Source organism: Poeciliopsis prolifica, unplaced genomic scaffold (genome assembly GCF_027474105.1).
Source record: "Poeciliopsis prolifica strain line A6 unplaced genomic scaffold, Auburn_PproV2 SCAFFOLD024, whole genome shotgun sequence".
In the NCBI taxonomy this organism is placed as follows: domain Eukaryota; kingdom Metazoa; phylum Chordata; class Actinopteri; order Cyprinodontiformes; family Poeciliidae; genus Poeciliopsis; species Poeciliopsis prolifica.
The window spans coordinates 603,623-624,451 of NW_026562399.1; the positions used below are offsets into that span (position 1 = coordinate 603,623).

Sequence of the window (20,829 nt, forward strand, 5' to 3'; positions counted from 1 at the left end):
AAAGCTGCCATGTTTTATTTTTGGTTTCAATCCCTGGTGTAACTGCAGAGGCACCATTACCTACACGGGTCAGAAAGTAATTTACACCTCTGCTCTGAAGTTAGCTTCTAGTTGGGTTCCACAGTAAAGGGTTATCAACAATATTTGATCGACTCTTGTTTGATGTCTAATTTGATTCAAACCTGATTTATTCTGTGTTGATTTAAAGAAGGTTAATTTAACACCACCTTTGCATTAGGTGAGGTGTTATATCCATCAAAACAATGTTCCAAACTTTTCCTGGTTTTATTTGTCAGATATCAACCAAAGTGAGAATTCTGAATCATCTGGAGCCCAACTTCTAGAAAGAGATGCTATTCAGGCTATTTTTTCATAATTTGGTCTTCAATATCAGAATACTAACTTATTCCATACAGTAATGCAAATGGGGGTACTAACTTGCTTCACTGATAAAGATGTGAGTTGTGCAGGTGGAAGATTAACTTTCTGAAGGAACATGTTAGTTTTTTCTTCTTTCTTTTCTTACTGATTAAACTATGTGACCAATTCATATAATTTGTTTCCCTAATCAGTTCAAAAAACAGTACAATCTTTCCCCAGTAGGATACTGTATCATCCACAGCCACTACTGCTTCTTCCAAATTATCTAAATTATGTTTTACTGTTTAGTGAACTGTGTTCCAGTCGGATGATTATTTATGTTGCGCAACACTCATTTCTCCTAATAAGATGTTGATAACAGCTAAGTGCTATTAGCAGCTATGTGGGAAGAAGGCAAGCAACAGAAGTGCTGCCAATAAAGAGATAAAAAGTGTTGAACGATTGGATTACATTAAATTAAATAGAAAAGATAACGCAGCTCAGTGCATCAGGCCGTTTCACAGTAGCAGGTCCTCAACGCTCCGTCCTCAAAGGAAACCTCCACTACCTGCATGGAGCTAATTCCTGGCCGCCAAGAGGGGGTGTTTTTATTCACTTTGCAAAAAGCTTTCTGTTCTAACAATCACAGATACAATTAGGTTTGAGCAGAATCTGGCCTGTCATATATGTACAAGAAAATACAATTTGGCTAACACATGTACTTGTTGATAAAAAAGAGTGACTAGAAAAACATTTATTAGAAATATTTTATAATAAAGTATTTCATACTTCAGACATGAGACTAAAAGTGATGCTTGAATGGTTTTGCTTTGTGAACTCATGTCGTTTTATTGAAAATTAACTGAATTGTTCTCTATTAGCATTCTGTCTTTCATACATTTCTTTTACCAGCTTATCTGATAAGAACGGGACACTTTTTAAAATTTAATAACTTGATTAATCATCATAAAATTACAGAATTACTAAAATAATCATTGACAACAGCCCTGATCTCAATTATAAAGTGCCCAGAATTTGTTGATCACATTCTTTTGTTTTAAAATCTGTCTAAAGTAATTGCTACTTTGTCTTCTTTACTTTATTTCCAAAACTTACTTTTTCCATCATCTACAAACTTTAGCATTAGAAAATGTTTGTGTGTAGACGGTCTGCACAGAGGGGCCTGAATGAATTATTATGAATTGTTTACATCCATTTAAGCTAATTGCTTTTTCCAGTACCGATCTCCCAGCCCACTCTGCATCCCAGTCTCTGATGTACAGAAACTCGTGTTTGACTCAGGATGTGTTTCAGATTTTTAAAAATCAGTTTTCCTCCTTCAGGACTTTTGTGAGTACTGAGGCTTTGTTAGCAGAACTTCATAATGTGAAGCAGACAATCCCATAGCAAATCAATTATAAATCACAGGCACTCTGAGGCTGCCTGGAAGACACTAATTGTTCAGTCTGCTTCTGCCACCTGACAGTGTTACACTTCCACTCATATTAAAGTTGCATGAAGCCATGATTCAGAAGTCACACCCTTGTTGTTTAGAGTTCTTCAGGCTCATGAAATATCCATGCCACCATATGTCCCAGGACCTTATAGCTCATCTCAGGACCTTCAGCACCTTCATGAAACATTCACTGGGCTTTCAAAGAGTGATGTTGGCTTTTAATCAGTCTCTTCTTGTCGATGTGTTTGATGACATCTGCTTAAATACGCACTGTAGAAGAACCACATGGTGAAAAAGACGAAGAAGACTACAGGGACTAGTATGAGGATTGTGGTGCCGAGTGTGATTTTCACTTATTTGGTGGAAACATTGCATCTGGGAAACTCTTTTTACAGAACATTTACAAAGTTCTGCGCACAGAGAAACACTACAGATATGCAATTATACTGTATGTTCAATGGAAATGCAGCAGTGTCTTCACAAGTCTGCATAAAACCCGAGCTTCTGCTCGGGTTCTCACTAAAACCAGGATGATGGAGTACATCACCTTCCACTGGCTCCCTGGAGCTCAGCATAGATGTTAAAATACCTCAAGTTTATGAATCACTGAATGGTTTAGCACAAAATTACATAAAAAATCTACTCTGGTATCAACCTTCCAGACCTCTCTGGTCTTCTGTTCTACTCTTCCTCCCCAGAAACCAGAACCAAACATGAAGAAGCTTTTGTGCACCACAAATCTGGAACAAACTTCCAGAAAACAGCTGAAACATCAATTTCCCTTAAATTAAGTCTTAAAACCACCTTTTTAGAGTTGCTTTGGATTGATTAATAACTGTAACATTCTAGTCTGGATTCCAACTTTTCACTACTTCTCTTCATTTTCCCATCGTGATGTAATGTTTTTATGTTCTATACAAATAAACTTGACTTTTTGTGCTGCAGTTTGATGTTTCAGGAGGAAGATGTCAGTGGCTCTTTGTTACCTCATGTGGAGGCAGAAACTGAGTGGATGTTGGCTGAGATGAGGAGGATGCAGCTTTCTGGGACCTCCTGCTCGTGCACAAATATTCACTCATAAATGGATTGAATTTATATGAACAAGTTTCCTTAAAGGTCAAGCAGCTTGTACAAATATCAAAGCAGCTTTATGTTGAGCCTTAAGGAAATATTTTATCTGATGGCCAGAAGGGGGCGACGTCATGTAGAGTGTGATTCTAAGTGCATTTCACAACAAATGTCAACATTTTACACATTTTGCAGTAGTTTTAGGTTCACTGAAGATTTTTACTGTCTGTCAAGTTACACCCAACACAAAGTAGGACAGAATTATACAGTATAAAGTTAATATATATTTTTTGAAAATTTTTTAAATTTGAAAAATTATGCAAATAATTTGTCACCTCCCTAAAATAACGGCCTAAGTGATATTTGTTTTTTGTTTTGAAATAAAAAGGGACTTATTCTGACAAAGATTGCACAACAAAAAACAAAAAAAACTTTTTTTTTATTAGCAAGAGACGTTTTAGGGGAGGGAGAGAGAAAACACTTTTGGCAAGAAAAAAAAAAAGCCAAAAGTGGCCATTATTTTAGGAATCTTACAGATTTTATATTCAGACCCCTTTATTCTGATATTATGTATGTTTTATGTAAACGACAGAAGTGTGTGTGCTCTAAGCCGATTCTATTTTATTCAGGTGGTTGGTTTTCAGCCTTCAAGAGTGGCTGAAGGCTAGATTCAGTTTTATTTGGACAATATCTGTTTAAAGTATTAAAAATGTTCTGTAACTTTCTCACAGCTGAAACAAAACCTTTTTCATCGGCTGCTGATGCTTCACCTCAGTTCAGCTTCAGGTCTCATGGTTCTTAAACTCAGATGCAGCAGCATATCTCAGAAATTAAACACCCGCAGTCTTTTACTGGAATTAGCCTGAATCATCTCCCCTCCTTACTGTTTGGAACAGCCATCACCACCAGGACCTTCTTACCGGCTTCTTCCCTTTCATCTTACTCTAAGCGATTATGGTTTCTCTTGCAGATAAATGTAAAATGTAAATATGTTTTATGTAAACGACAGAAGTGGGTGTAGAGTAGGAGCATCGTGAAGACGTCTGTGCTCTGCCAGACGTATTAATCTCCTTCTCTTCAGCGATGCAGCTCCTCTTCAATCCTCCTGCTGTTTTCCTTCGGCTTCCTCTGAAATTACCGTCAGTAATCTGTTTGGCACCACATCCGGTCTCAGAGGGGAGAAAAAAAACAAAGAAACAAAACAAAACAAGATGCAGGTCTCAGAGAGAATTAAACATTTTAATTAGCTGTTTGGCACTGATGAAGTTAGACCTCTTATTTTCCTGGAGGTTTAAATAAAAACATCTGGATTTAAGTTAAATAATCAGAGATAGAATAAAATGCAATGCAAAAATAAAATGCAATCTTTCTTACAGAGACTGTAATCTTTACTTATTTTATTAATTAATAAATTTTTTATTTCTTTACATTTACTATATCACTCACTTGACCTGAGAGTTTTTGACTATTTTAATCTTTGCCTGGGAATGTCTGCCTGTACTTTGTGTATGTAGGCTGTATGTATGTCTTTTTTTGTTGTAGTTTATTTATTTTTTATTATTATTGTTATTATAATTTTTTTTAGATTAATTAATTATTTCTTTTATTTTTTTATTTTATGTTGACACTGCTGTGCTCCATGTTTGTTCGGGATGGGTTGTTCTTGTTTACTTGTGTTGGTGTTTACATATAGTTAAAAAAACAATAAACAAATTTTAAAAAAAATGGTTCAGGCACAACTTGGCAAGAAGAAAGAGATGCAGAAACTGTCCATCACTCACATAGAGTAACAAAATGTTTCTAGATATTTAGCTTTGCCTGAACAAAAAATCTGTAATCAATACATCAACTCCAAGACACCATAACACACCCAGTCTGGTCCAAACATCCAGTTTAAATTAAGGCTGCGTCCACACAACAGGACTTGATGCTTAGTTTAGATTTTTACAATGTCAATCAGACTTCTAGCTGAACCAGGTGTGTAGAATGTGACACTGTTTATGGAAGTAATAATAGATCTTTTATTGATTGATTTTAAAGTTTATTCACTACAGTTTTTTTTCTGTAGTCAATACAGAAATTGACTACAGAAAGTAGTCAATTCCTTTTTCATTACAGAAAAACTATTAGCAGTGATCAGATCACAGTGATTGGATCTGTTGACTATAACCCATCAATAATCAGACAACAAAATGTGCTTTATAGAAGTTTTTTTTTTTTTTTATCGTTTTTTTTTTTACAGAATTTAAACAAGGTGAAGCTACAGCTAGGCCACTTACGTTCTGGGAAAAAAAACATGTTTACAGATAAAAGTTGCTCTTTCTTATCTTAAATGCAAAACATTTTTTTGATCAGTTTTGACTTATTTACTGCGCTAAGTGTTCTTTCAGAAATATACAATTAAAAAAAAATCTGTACATTAGGCAATTCATTGACTAATCCTCATGTGTTTGGATGTGACAGAGGCTGGTCTGACTGGGACAGCTATAAGTTCATCATTTTAGTTTTCCACCTTTGTTTACATGTAGAATTGTAACTTGTGACCATTCAGACTGCAGATCAAAAAACAATCAGATATATGTCTGATATAGTTATGGAAATAGCACAAATCAGGGTTTTTTTTGGTGAAAATGTTGGGTGTGGGTTGCATCACCTGCTATGTGAACATAGCCTTAGCTAAGCGTTAAGGTCCAAGAGGGAAACCTGATCCAGGATCTTTGTTTTAGTCCTGAATCACCACTGCAGATGCTTAAGTATGTCACAGAGTGATTTATTTCCCTTCTCTATCCCATCATTACTCACAAACAAAATTTTAAATAATTAGTCTGCCTGGATCTTGTTTGTTTCACACCAGATACACCAAACACTCAGGTCTTTTTCTTCACAGGTGATCGACACTGCCGTTTTTCTTTCTTTTGAGTCTCTTAGCTCTGATGTTTGTTGCGATTGTTGGTTTGATTCCCCTGAAGCCAAACATCTGGGGGATTAAATGTATGTTTCCTGCAGTTATTTGTCCTCATTTCTTGTCTTTGTCCAGGCAGGTGAGGTATTTCCCCTGCTTCTTCCTTTGCCTCCAGGAAGTGATTTCAGCAACCTCCAAAACATTTCAGGGGAACTTTGTTACTCCATGTTCTGAAACTGGAGGCACTTGGATGCGTAGAAGACGAAAATGCGACAGACTCATATTTTAGTTTCCTTGTAGTCGGTTCTGAAGGAGTCTCTGACCGCCAACAAACCCGAGACCAGAAGGTGTCCGCTGACCTTCTTGTGCCAGTCCGGAGACCGTCCCCTGAAACAAAAGACAAGTTCTGAATTCCCTCTGGAGTCTTTCACAGCAAGAACACAGAGCTTCTATAGATCTAGTGTTCAGAATCAGCACCTAAAAATAAAACCTTTCACAAAGAACATTCTCCAAAAAAAGCCCCAACATAATCTGGGAGATCCTTTATGGAAACATAGGTTCCTTTTTTCTCAGTTCAATTGAGAACCAAAGTTGCAACATTTGTTGCAGACTATAATGCATCACAATAACAAAATCAGGCCTGTCATAATAACACATCTTATGTCATTTATGTAAAAATCTGTATTCAACACATCATGTCACATAAAATCCAGCAACTATTTTCCCCCCATTACTTCTGGTCTCATGCCTCCAGTGACTGCTTGCAGTTACCTGGTGTCAGTGCGACAGAGGTGAGTCAGTCGGGTTCTGATGGCCCCTGTGGGCTCCAGCAGGTAAAGGCAGCAGTGGACCTGGACCCTGACTCCATCTGCCTGGACCTCAGGAACCTCAGTTGACATGGAGGACAGGTACACAGGCCCACAGGACGGATCTGCTTGCCAGGTTCTGATCAGAAGAAGATTATGATTCAGAATGTTCAATCTAGAGTTTATGGGAGTTGTCACTTCTCTGCCTAGATATTAACTATATGTAGGCAAAGGAAAAGATTTAGCTGATTAACGTCTCACTGTGAGCTAAGTAAGGTTAGAAGCATCAACTAATTTACTAACTCTTTGGTTATCTAGCAATAACATGTTGCACAACTTGTGCAGCAGCAGTTTAATGTTTGCTTAAAAAAAACATAGTGGAGAGAAAATTGTGGATAAAACAGGAATAGTCACACCACTGTTTTAGGAGTATTTTAGATATTTAAAACAAATATATTAAATTATTATCAATAACTGGTATGTATCACTACATATGTATAATGTGATATGTAACTATATTGTGATAAGTCTTTCAGTCATGTTGTCCAACTGTACATCTTATAAATAGAGCTTTCAAAATAAATATGATTTTATCAATCCAATCAAATTACATCAAAATGTGACAAGATGTTGAAAATTAATTAACGGTGAGATGTACTAATCGAATGAAGATAAAGCTTTTTATTAAGTTTGTTAATGGGTAGTTTTATCAATACAAAAATGAAAAGGAGTGTGATACCCCTGTTCAAGGGGATTTTTTAAATTTTAAATGTGAAAGATGAAGATCTTTGTTATTTTTTTATTTTACACAAGACTTTGTGAACTTGAAGACCGCTTTGGAAATCTGCAAAGAAATTCACATTTATTTTTTTCTGATAAACACACATGAAAATGACTTTGAAAAGGTAAATCCTCAAAATTGTTAATTTTTTCTTTATTTGTTATTGAAATTATAGTATTTCAAAATGTCACGGCAATACGAAGAAAAACTAAACTAAAATTACAAGGATAGTCATATTCATAGTCATATTATGAATGAGTTGATATTATGACTTAATTCTTGAAATATTGTGACTTTAGGATTTTTATATTAACTGACCGTCAGTTATATTAACTAATAAATGACCTTAATACTATGTCTTACAGACAGTCAGACAAACCAATTATATGTTAAAATGGACTGCCATAAAATCTGACATCATTTACATATGTTAAACCATAATTAGAAATATGTAACTAATTGTTCTTAAACCAGTTTAAGATATCTGGAATGTTAAGTGTGGTGAAGCTGATCTTGTGTTAAAATGGCCTGCAATAAATTGTTAGGTGTTTGTTTGTTTGTTTTTTAGGTGTTTATTTTTTTCCCCCAATGACATTTGCTCAACACGACTATTGTGATTTTCCATTTTCCTCTGGTGGAGTAATTTAAAGTTTATGTAAGCTGTCATGAAGACAGGGACAGGAAGCGGCGTTCAGCGATGTTGTCCGACTACAAACGCCTTCATGTCTCCTCTGACTCCAGGCTGTGTTTAAACTTTCATCAACCTTCTGAAAGAAAAACTTTCTGTTTCATTTCACTCAAACCGAAGCTTCGAGGGTGCGGTGACTCGTCCGTCCTCGCCGCTCCGCGAAGCTGGTTTGCCTCATTACCTGAGCAGCAGGGTCTCCTGCGGGGGCTGCGAGCCCAGTGCGTGGCCTCGGCCCTGCAGCATGTAGCGGTACACCTCGGCGTCCTTGGAAAGAGCGCGGATGACGGCGGCCCGGCGCAGGTTTGCCTCCCACAGCGGCTGCTCCCGCAGCAGCCGCTGCAGCAGCTCCTGCTGCGGAGCGGCCACTTCCACGGAGCCTCGCCACGTCCACAGTGGGCAGCCGTCACTCATCTGAGGACCAACACAGAGCAGGAGTCATCGCCATGTCAACACTATCACTTGATAAACATATGCACAAAAAAACCTGATACATTTATGGTGTTTGGAAATGGTGTTTGGAAATTAAAAATGATTTATTAGAGACATAACAAAAATATATGATGTTACAATTAAATGAGTGACAGAAAGATTTTTAGGGAATTTATGCATTTACTGACCATAAATCAACTTTGAGACAATATATTGAAGGGGCAGTGTCATACATTTCTCAGGCACGAAGTGCTATTTTATAGTATAATCAAGCAATAGCCTTCAGTTATAAATTTGCTGCACATATTAAATATGACTTAAAAGGAATGCGATTTTGTAATTTAACGTCACATAATCACGAAACTGGGCCTCTGTCTCTTTAAAATACAATTGGAACTTAAGGGATTTAAAACATGACCTAAATAAACTGTCTCAAAAGTCATTTTTCAAATTTGAATATTCTCATAATATTTGATTTTTGTATTTATTTTTGTTTGTTTATGTTGTTTTGATCTTCTTTGTACCAAGTCAAGTGTTCTGAAAGATGCTTTAAATAAAATTTATTATTCAGGGATGAAATGATTAATCATAATTAATGGATTATTCAAATAATTGTCAACTAATTTACTAATTGATTAATCGTTAACTGGAGTATAGAAACCCTGAAAAAACTTGATCTTTTCACAGATTATCCGTCGTGACATGACATGAAAGTTTTAATAAATCTGTAAAAGCATATTTGAAAAATATGACGAAAAAATTATGTCCCACTCTCTCTCCTCAGGAGTGTTGTCAACTCGAAGTTTCGCAATGTGTTTGATAATTGGTGCTGCCACTAGTCTGAGGAGCCTTTGTCCTTGTATTGCTATGGCCTCCTCCTGTATGGTTACCTTCTTGTAGGCCAGCTCCACGTCCTGCAGGGCGGGATAGTCCTCCCAGCCTCCGCTCTTCTCCTGAGCGTCGCTCAGCAGCTGCTGCGTTCTCTGCTGCAGACGGTTTCTTCTCTCCTCCAGATCCTCATCGCCTCCTTCAGACCAATCCTCTATTAAACTCTGTCCAGGCCAAAACTCCGGAAGCTACACAATGCATTTAGTTTATTCAGAAACATGTTGAAATAAAATTGAAATTGAATTTCTCTTGTAGGGGCTGAAGGGTACCTGGAAAAGTCTGTGTGCCTCTGTTATCATGATGGATAGTCCCTGAGTGGCAGCAAGGTTCTCACTGAGGTCGCGCTGGTCCGGTCGACCCAGACTGTACTTCCTGTGACCCGATCTACAGCAACAATACAGAACCTTGCTGTTTAATGTGGTTCTGGATCAAAGTTTGAAAACTTACATTGAAAGTGCTGTGAGAAACGTGTATGAACCTTAGCATTTCAACCAGAACCAGGATTTAAATTTGTACTTCCTGTTGAATCTGGTTTATGTGAAGAAACTTCTGTTTGGTTTTTGTTGGTTTATCAGCGTTTCATCCTGACAAATTGCAGCTGCACTAAACCAGCTGGGAGGCAGCTGCTGGTTAAATTGGTGAGGCACAAAATGGAAAGAGAGGAAAAGGCAGAGTTGAAAAACCAGGAAGGAAACTGCAGAGCTGGAAAAGGGAGGTGACTAAAGGGTGAAGAGGAAGTCAGACATCCCGAGAAGGATGAAGGTGGAAAGGGAAACAAATTCTGTTCGCTATATTTATTCTGCAGTGCTTATACAATTCAAAGTGTTACATAAAAAGAAAGAAAATTTAACAAACCTTTTAATTTCAAAAGAACTCATTAGGTTGCAATACATTTTTAATGTTCAAGTTTAAAAGCACATATTTTATTGACAAAAATGAACCAACTCGACCTTGAAGCTGTTGAAACTAATAAAGGAGATTCAACAGCTCCTTTATTGTTTCAACATCTTAATTTATCATGACTTTTACAAAATTACTTGTTTGTTTCTGTAAATCTGATATTTCATTAATTAGAAATTATTCATTTGAATATTGCATTTCAAATGGAAGTAAATTTAGGTATGAAAAAATTAGATTCAGGAGGCACTTATGGAATGAAAGAGACTGTTAAATCTCAGTATAGATTGAAAATGCTCTAGATAGTTTGCCATCTGTTGCCAAGTGACTGATGATGACGATGGTAGACGGCTGGTGACAAGCTTTACCCAGAATACACTTGGAGACAATATGGATGATCAACTTGTAATTTTGTATGTTAAATGTAAATAAAGCCAGTCATGTAGCACAACATTTTATTCAATATTTTACATCCACTATGTCACTAAAATTAGTCGGTCTTGTATAGTTGTTTTGCAACCATGAGTCAACAATGACTGGGGCAACCTACTATATAATCTAGCAATATGGCCACCTGAGCTGCAACCAGCAGCTGGTCCTTTGGAAAGTCTGGAAGAAAAGCAGCTTCAGTTTGTACATGTACAAAGTTACTTTGTCCAATTTGTTTGACACATTGGCCACATCATATATAATATGCACCATGCTATGTAAACTTACATGTATATCATACTCAACAGGAGAGGGCTCACCTTTTCCTGCCCTTATAAAGGGTTTAATCCCTGAAGTCATATTCTGCCTCCCATCTGAGCCCCCCCTAGACCACCCAGCCCAGAGGTCCCCCTGACACTGCATACCTGAGCATTTACACTGCTGAAGAGCAGTATAAAAATTAACAAAGAGCGTGGAGGGATTTCTTTATTTAAATTGATTAATTTGTCTGGGGGATACACAGTGAGGATATCGTAATTTTAGTTTTTACATGTTTATAAGAGTGATATTCTGTTGTCATTCCATGGAGGCCTGCAGCAATCAGACGGACATTAAAACACTTCAATATAAGTTGCTGCTTTGACATAATCACAGCACTGCCAAAACATATGTACAAAAATCCTCAATAAAACATAAAGTATTTGAAAATCAGGCACATGACCTGACAAGTGATGACAGGACTGTCATCAGCCAGTGTGACACTGAACTTATGGGTGAAGCTTCCAGGAGCAGGAGCCTGGAGCTGCGCCAATAAGCTAACACAAACTCGAAACTGGTATTGTTGTGCACTTAAGGTGTAAAGTTTACCTTCGAGCAAATGCCCCCATTTTGTAAAAAATTTCCAGCAGGGTCCCCTACCGTCCTTTGAACGCCCCTCAGGGGGCGGTACCACCCCCTTTGAGAAACGCTAGTTTACAGCTTGTTTTTCAGGGAAATCAAAACAGACATCAATATTTAAACACTAGGAAACTGCTAACCTACTCACCACCAATAAATCTAACTCGATATCTGCACTTCCCTGTTGTTAGCGCTCTGTTTTCTATCATTCCCACTGTAACTCAAAGACAATGACAATTTCCTCTTATATCCAGATGGAAATTTGTGAAGGTTATATAATTTTCTCTCTCAGTGTGATCTGAGCCAACAACTTTTTATTTGAAGCACTGAGGTCAGTGTTAGAGCTGGTCCAGATTTGATACTGTCCATGGGAGTGGAGCCGCTCAGAAACAGAACCTCTTTGTGACGCAACAGAAGCAGAAAATCTGGTTTACGTCACTAAATAAGAGCTAATGGTTAATATAAGCACTTTAAACAGTGAAAAAGCAAAGATCCAAACAGGATGTGAGGCCTAAAGAACAAAAATACTTTTTCCTTTGGGTAGAATTAATTGGTTAATTAGTAACTCACCGATTTGTAATTTAACATTTGTTTCAAATTCATATCACAGGTGGATAATAATGAACTTAAGGTGAAAAATTAACATTTTATTGACCTAAGTCATTAGAAAAAAGTTCCTCCCATCTTCTGTTGAATGTTAAGACAAAACTGAAGCAACAGCAAACAGCAGAGCTACTATATAATTGTAGGGACTTATGTAACAGGACAATGTGGGTCAGATCCCCCACACCCAAGAGGGGCTCCCTGCAGACTCAAAGATTCTAAAGAGTAAGCAATGATTGTCTACTTCCAGCAGCAGAAATATTTCAGAAATTTACAAAAATCCCCTGCAGTGACTGTTAAGAAGTTGGGAAAAAATGTTAAGAGTGCAATTTCTTTATCTCTAGGCCTGTTTAAATAACATTATTTTATGAATTACGTAGTTTTTAAAATATTTAAATTATTATATTAGGCCCATACTAAGAAAAAGAATTTAAAAAAATAAAATTATGAGAATAAATTTATAAAATTATTAGAACAAATTACAAGAACAAAGTAGTAATATTATTGCTATTCTTGTAATTGTGTTTATTTTTTTTTATTTCTTAGCATGTCCCTAATACTCCATCATCCATTTTTAATTACTTATGTCAGTTTCACATCATTTCAGGAACCAAAACTATTTATATATTATTTTATATATTATAAACATTTAGCCCTATTTACTTGTAAATATCTCTAAAAAAGCACTACCATTATCTGTTACAACATTTATGTTGATGCTCTTATTTTGAAATGTAACCAGATGTTCTCTGTTAAGAGAGGTGGAAGGAGAAGTTAACACAACCTGGCTGTGTTTTAAAAAATTTAAAGTTTGCGCTGTGCACCAGATTAACAGTAGAGCCGGTGTTCTGTTCTTTAAACCCAGCAGCTGTGGACTTTGCTCACCTGGCTGTGTTGGAGTCCCTCTTTATGGTGTTGAGGTGAAAGAGAGACGGTGCCAGGCAGACAGCCACATTGGTGGGGGTCATTTGATTCTCGTCAACACAGGCTGCGACGTCTCGCAGGAAGAACAGCAGCGTCCGCAGAGCCTCCCTGTTCTCATCAGGAAGGAGCAATATGGCCGCCTGAGCTGCAACCAGCTGCTGGTCCTTCGGAAAGTCTGGAAGAAAAGCAGCTTCAGTTTGTACATGTACAAAGTTACTTTGTCCAATTTGTTTGACACATGGGCCACATCATATATAATATTTTGATTTTATTTTAAACTACACATGCAAATTTAATAACCAAATAGTTAATAGATTTTTGCAAGAAAGGCATATGTAGCCAAACCTTTAACCTTTATCTAATCAGGCTGTTTGCTTTTTAAAAGCAAGTCATTGAGTCCTCAAGATTTTTTGGGGATTTATTGATAAAAGTAGAAACAAATTTGTTCTATCAAGAACAGGATTTGGGAAAACACTTCAATAGTTGAATACATTTTAAAATAAGCAGATTTGGTTGCCCAACGTCTGTTTTTCATTAAAGATCACTGAATAAATTACTATGAAACTAAAGAAAATTAACGAGTATTGCAAATAAAAGATAAATTAAAAATAGTTGCATAATAATTTTACTCAAATTAAAAGTAAACAGTCTCCATCTTTATCAACCTATTAGATGTGCTACAACTTTATAGTTTTCAAAGAAAAAACAAGCTGGTTCAACAAAACCTTTCTGAAAAGCTGTTTTCTATTGGATGTAAGGCAAAACATAAGATCCAATCCAGTTTAGATATATTCCAATACTGCCATCATTTTTGGATGGATATCGGACCAAAACTACCACCATTGGCTGCACAGTGCTGTCAATGAACGCCTTATTCTGACAATAACTTTACTCGAGAAATTTCTAATATTGTATATTTTTATTGATTTAGCAGATTAAAGCAAATGTAAGAGCAGAGCTTGTTATAGAAGCCTGCTGCTTTATAAAAGTTGTTCGCTGTTCAGCATCACCTTTTTGGAGGAAGCAGAAAGTATTTGGAAATATATTGACAACCCACTGGACTATTGGAATAAGCTGCTGCAGATACCCGTATAGAGATTGAAGCATATAGTTCACATATCATACTGAAAGCACCAATGTTGCCCTCTGTGATCAGAGTTATGCCAAGTACAGGCAAAGTCAGCTAATTTGCATGCTGATATTATATCTTCAGTTAACCAGAAAATCCCATTGAAATCAGAAATCACATTTACAAGGGAGACCTGACAAAGACAAAAACCACAGAAATAACACACCTAAATTGGGATTTAATGTGTATTACATACTGAAATCAACAGTCCCTACTTATTTTACAAACAGACAATACTCTCTACATTTAATCCTGCTTTACAGCATTTCACCTGTGTTTCAAAAACTGGATCTTGTTCTCTTGCGATCTACATAAGTAAAACATTTGGTTCTCATGCTAAACAATATCCAAAATAAACAAAAAAGTCTAGTTAAAAACTTTTCTGCTCACATTGGTAAATGTGGAGGAAGGTTTCACAGAGTTTGCTGGTGAATATGGGTTCAGGTAGGTCTCTGAAGTACTGCTTCACCATGTCGGCAACGTCGAAGGCTGACTGACCCTCGAACGAAAATCCGTCTGGATCCGACTCAATCATTTCACGCAGGAACTGGATACGAGATTTCACTCCAGGCTTCCGGAAAAGACCCAACTGACAGAAACAAAACATTGGGAAAACAACAAGAATCTTACTGTTTTCATTTGCACACTTCCATTAATTCACAAATTTTTCCATTTTGTGGTTTTGATAACTTTGAACACATTTAGCATACTTAGCTTCTGAATTCTAAAGAGTTAATTACTTTGCTGTTTTGCAAACTTTCATTGAATAAAGTTTGACATCCATGTTGAAGTTTCGGTTATCTAATGTTAAATAAAGTTGTTAGATGTTTATATTGATGCTCTCATTTTGAAGCAGCATATTTACTTATAAAGGTTTTTGTTTTATCTTAAATAAATAATGTAAACGTTTTTTGTACATTGTAAGTCCTCTTCTTTTAGTAATTGGCCTTTTTGAGGTAATTAACCAATTACTAAATTTGTTGATAATTTCAAGAAACATACAGGAACAAAAAACAAACAAACAATAGAGAACAAGTCATACACATAAATATCTAAAAAATTATGAAATGTGTGTGACTGAATTAAACTGATGCTCAAGGGTTGTAGTCTCTCATTAGATGTCATTTGAATTGAATTGCTTTCACACCATGTGTTGCTTCAGCCAAACTGAGTTTTATGATTTGTGCTTTGAGGTTAGTGGTGCCCATCACTGAATTTGGCCCAGTTCTCCATTCTTTGTTCTGACAAAGCAGTGGGAAAATAATTGAAGATGTTTTGCTAAAACAATATAACTCAAAGCCTTGTTGAAACTGTATACTGGTGACCTAAACTCGTCTTCAGCGTTTACCTGGTCCAAACACTTGGTCCTCAGGTAGACCAGTGCTCTGAGGATGCAGGGAGGAAGTGGTTCTCCTGTCTGCTGGACACTGACGAGCAGAGGAACCCCGAACACCTGCCGACCTTTCACCTCAGCTGTCGCCTTGGTCTTCGTCAGAGTTTTGGGAACAGTCCTGCAAAATCCAGAGGCCCCATTAGACCCTGTAATTCTTGTATGTGAATGAGGAGGCAATCCAACAGTGTGTACATGTGCACAGGGAAAAGTTATGGAAATTAATGGGGACTGAGAAGCTGTTTGGAAAATGATCTGGGAATTTGTAATCTCTTTAAGCCAAGTGTAAAAAAAAAGAAAAGAGCTCAGCTTGGCACCCCGTTTGATCCATTTCCTTCCAAAGGAAAAGCCAAAATAAACATTTTTTTTGTTACATAACTCCCCAGTGATCGCTGACATGTGTGTGTTGCTCTAATCAGCACTGGAGGAAAAACATGGACATTTATCAAAGAGACTAGGATTTCTGAATGACTTCATGGATTTGGGCAGATCCGGTTCACGTTTTCGCTGGTGGGTATTCCCCAAGGCTTCCTAACTTATTAATCAAAAACACACCATTATAATTTGTTAAAACAGCCCAAAAGAAATGAAAGATTTCTTCTGTTGTCAGCTCTTTCTACCAAACAAGCAGAGTCTCCCTGCTGCTCCCTCTGGTTCTTTTATGACATCCAAGAGTGGCTCTCGGAAACAAATGAGCTATTCCGAGGAAAAGTGCCTCAGAGTGCCACACTTTGTCCCAATCAGCAGTTAATTGTTGAATTTTTAATCATTAAGTTCTCACTTTGGGATTGGTGATTAAGCTGAAATCATAACACTTGAATAGATTGTTCAACCATTGAGATTCCCCCTCCTCCTTTTCTGCAGGAACATTAAGCTAAAGAGTGCTGAAGGGACACTTTTTATTATTAATGTTTTCATTTTCCACTTTAATTGTTTTCAGATTCAACTGTCATTTAATTTAAGTCCAAAAATTAGAAGTATGGCCATAAATCTTCTGCTTGTTAATATAAAAAATGCAATTAACTTAACTTCCTGTCTTTAAATAAACAAAGGGAGAATGCTTGTTTACTAAATGTTGTCCATGTCTTGATTATTTTTCTACTGATTAAAATAGATAAGAGTTCTAGAAATCACCCAAAATGTCAATATTGCTATGTGGGATTATGAAAAGCCTTTTTATTTTTGCAATCTTGGTAAAGATCAAGATAACACAAATATCATAAGTTGAAACTGAAACCCATTAGGTCAATTTCCAGCTATTTATGGTGCAGCTGTGGTGACTGTGAAGTCTGCTGTAGTTTTATAACTTCCTTGCGATAGCTACATAGTGGATAAAATGGATAAAATTAAATTGACAATGAGAAACTGTTTAATTACTTTTTTTTCAAAAGTTTCAAAATGCTCAAATCTTTTTTGAGGCTTATCCAGGCAGAAAGTTGTAAAACATGAACAAAATCTAGCTTTGTCTGTTTTCAGTCTGTGCTCAGCTTATATAAAACACAGCAGGGGTTTGAAATCATGTGTGAGTGCACTGAATATAATCAGAGTTTATTTCCCAAAATAAATAAATATTTGGCCATAAATTGCCAAGACTTTGTTAGGTTTGACATAGATAGCTATGATAGCTGATGGTTGTAATTTTTTTAATTTTTTAGATAGCTTACCTGTAATTTCCAATCCCCATGCTAACTAGGTTAGGCTAATGTCTATAAAAAGCATTATAAGCCACATATTTACCTTAGTCTGATAAAAAAATCCTCTATGTTTTTTCACACAATTCACATTTAAATTTAGACTTAATGGCTGGTTGCTAGTAATTATTTTTTAATCATAACTTTGGTTTCTCACAATATAAGGCTGGAAATGTTGGAACATTTTCATGTAATCCATTTTGAGACAGAGGTATAAAGTGTTCAAATTTTATGTGAGGGAAAATAGGTTTTACTTCGTTGTACCTGTAAAAACTTGTTGTTTTGCTCAATAAATTGTTCCTTAATATCTTCTTTGGAGGACATGGTTTCTCTAAAAGCCTTATTGTCCAATAAATTTGACAATATAAAACAGAAGTGATGTAAAGGAGCCAAATCATTTTTATTTTCAGGCCTTTTTCCTCCATCTCCTTCCAAACATACGCCTGATCCTGAAAATTAAAGACAAATATCTATGAGGAGCAGGAGGAGCAGGAGTTTCTGTTTAAATTCTCTTTCCCACATTGAGCTTTATCACATTGAGCATAACACTGTGCGAAAATCTAATTGGTTTTCTTCTAAAGCATAAAGCAAGCAGGTTGCTTGTTTACACAAATGTTCTGCAAAACAAACATGTAGAGTTTCTGGATGTTTAATATTAATAAGAATGAATTTGTCTTTATAAAGCAAAACACAAATCTCATTAAATCCACAAATTGTCACTTTAGTGCAGAATAAACAGGGAGGAGAAGTGATGTAAGCTCTGGAAGCTCTATTAAAAGAAACGTAAATTTCTCTCCCTAATGTTTCATCCTTTATCACTTTGCCATCTGTGCTTTCATCATATGTACATAATTTGTTCATTTTTGTTTATTTTTACAAATAAAAGCTGATGAAAACCCGAAATAAAATTAATCAGTAAATGAGAATACTGCAAAAATAAATTGAAAATGTTAAGTTGTGGCCTACATTATTGTAGGGAAGACTCCTGACTTGACATTATGCAGCACTGCAAAATATTACTTTTGGCTTTTTGACATACTTAAATGTACAATTTTAAATACAGAGAGCAGTTTTCAAATTATGGTTTTATGGTTTTACAAAGAGGATAAAAAAGATCAAAATCCACCTGGAATCATGTGAAAAATCATCACTCAAAATGTCATTTAACACATTTGTGGAGCCCAGTTCAGTTTCACTCACTTACTAGATTGATTCCTGAAGGATCTGTACAGGCAAGAAATCCCTTAAACATATCATGTCTGACAGCTAAAGTTCTCCAAAAGTAACACGTCGTGACTCAAAACTCAAGTTAGGTTTCTAGACTTGAACGTGAGAAAGGTCTGGATTGCAAATGTGAAACAATGAGATGGTAAAAAATATAGAAACCATAAAGTTGTGGAGTGAAAGCAGCAGCAGTTTGAGGAAAAGAGCAACACAAAGCCTATCAGGCTTCGACCGTCCTGCTTTTCATTCGCTTTGAGCCACATGCCGTGTAGCGCAGCATGAGGATAAGGGCCTTTTGCATGGATTTGTGAGTGGAACCCACTGTGGAAAGGAAAGTTGAGTAAAGTTTTTACTTCTCTAGCATTGGTGCAGGTGCTGTCAAAGCAAGACTAACTGATGGACGGACGGACAGCAAATCACATCACCCACATCAATGTGGGTGATGTGGGCAAAACATCACCCACATTTCACTCTGACAACATAACAGTAAAATACAGAACACCGCTGGGCAGAGAGTAATTCAGTACTGCTGTTTCATACAACAGCAGCATCCACACAATAATGTGCGAATACTACACAGCTTTAAAGGGGCAGTATTATGCAAAATTGATTAATTTTGAGCGTTACATCATGATGTAATGTTATTCCCTCATCAAAAACATATTGCACATGTAGTGTTGCATTGATTCTTTTGTGCATGTTTGAGAAATCCTGTAATCTCCATGGCAACCATTCAGCTGGGCAAAACTCCTAGGAGGACCTATTTCCTTCCCACTCCTCTTCAAGACGCAGCTCCTTTTTTCGGAGCAGCAGACTAGCTCCTTCAGACTAGCCAGCAATAATTAGCAAAGACCCGATGGAACAGCACATCTGCTGAGCTCATTGTAGGCGCTACTTCACAGTAGCGTAAAACATTGTTAAAGGCTTAAAAGAGGAGCCATGTTGTGATGACTTTCTGAAGGTGGAGTGTCACAAAGAAAGACAAAGGCTCCATTTTAAGACATTACATCAGGAAATACATTTATTTTAAGTCATATTTGCTATATACAGCATTTGTAAAAAAAAAAAAAAAAAAAAAAAAAAAAAAAACTGATGGTAAAATAATTTACTTGATAATGCTATAAAATGGCACCATGTGACTGGAAAACATATAATACTGCCCCTTTCACTTCAGCTAAGTGTGTAAAGTTGGACAGAGCGACATCTCCAAGTTTGTTCTTCAACACTAAAATTGGTTCCTGTACTGGTTGTGTTCCTCTTTGAACTTTTTGTTATTTGTTTGACTCTTGTCGATATTTTTCTCTCCCCTGAGTTGCCCTTGCTTCAGAATTTCAATCAGCTCCACCTGCCAGGTGTGAAATAAAACATTTCTCACAGCTGCCACTTGAAAAATTTCATGAATCAGAACAGCTCCAGCTCCGGCACATGGAAAGCAGTTTCTTCTTCTTCTTGATGTTCTGGGTTTTTTCCAACCCCAGCACCTGAGTTATGAATAATGAATGTCTGTCTGCCTGAAATATTTACCCTCCACCCGCCCACCTGCCCTTCTTCAGACAGTTGTTTGCTTGAAGAAGTTTCTCCACACAGCTGTGGGTCTCAAACACTAACCTGCCAACTCCACCCCCCTACCCATTTGTTTTTCCATGCATGAAATCCCCCACCCCACCTTATCGGGCCTTACCAGCTCCATCCCTGCTTGCTGGATGGGGAATATTTGTCCATCAGTGCAGTGAGTTTGAGCAGAGACAGCTTCTGGAGCCGGAGGATCTGGGAAGCGGACTGGATCTCCAGACCGGAGGTCAGGTAGGCACGGTTCCGCTGCCTGGACCGGCTCACCCTGTGGGACACACAGCATGTATCTCAGACCAAAAAGGCACCATAGCAACCAATAACTGTTCATTAGGAACCACTGCTCTGCAGTTTGTTTGGGTTCATTTATTGTCTTTTATAATGCAAAGGGCCAGAAGCTGCACTGATGTTAACCATACACTTGATTTTCTCTTGTCATAATAAAAACAGAGAACCTGAGTGTGAAGTCAATCAACTGGACTTGAGACGAACAAAGAAGGGAAAGGACCAGGACTGACAGTATGTTTGTACTGAAGATCATTTAACCTGCATTTAGCCATGTACAATTTTGGCTTCATTGCTGCATTGACTCATTAATTTAGATTTGAAATCTAAATTAATTTAGATTTCAAATCTAAATTAATGAGATTTGAAGAATCTCATAAATTTTTCAATTGTTAAAGAATTAATTGAAAAAT

The 20,829-nt window shown here is 36.8% G+C and overlaps 1 protein-coding gene across 2 annotated transcripts in view; it reads right to left on the bottom strand.

Moving 5' to 3' along the window:
• Positions 1–4,104: 4,104 nt before the first annotated feature.
• Positions 4,105–20,829, bottom strand: part of si:dkeyp-23e4.3 (rho GTPase-activating protein 7) — a 78,359-nt gene continuing 61,634 nt past the window's right edge. For both annotated transcript variants that reach the window (XM_055046812.1, XM_055046813.1), the window contains exons 9-17: positions 20,244–20,399; positions 15,606–15,768; positions 14,648–14,846; positions 13,090–13,303; positions 9,648–9,762; positions 9,381–9,566; positions 8,243–8,472; positions 6,558–6,731; positions 4,105–6,173 (exon numbers count right to left, since the gene is read on the bottom strand). In XM_055046812.1, the coding sequence (XP_054902787.1) occupies positions 6,065–6,173; positions 6,558–6,731; positions 8,243–8,472; positions 9,381–9,566; positions 9,648–9,762; positions 13,090–13,303; positions 14,648–14,846; positions 15,606–15,768; positions 20,244–20,399 (1,546 nt within the window). In that variant the 3' untranslated portion in view covers positions 4,105–6,064. The remainder of the gene's footprint in view (positions 6,174–6,557; positions 6,732–8,242; positions 8,473–9,380; positions 9,567–9,647; positions 9,763–13,089; positions 13,304–14,647; positions 14,847–15,605; positions 15,769–20,243; positions 20,400–20,829) is intronic.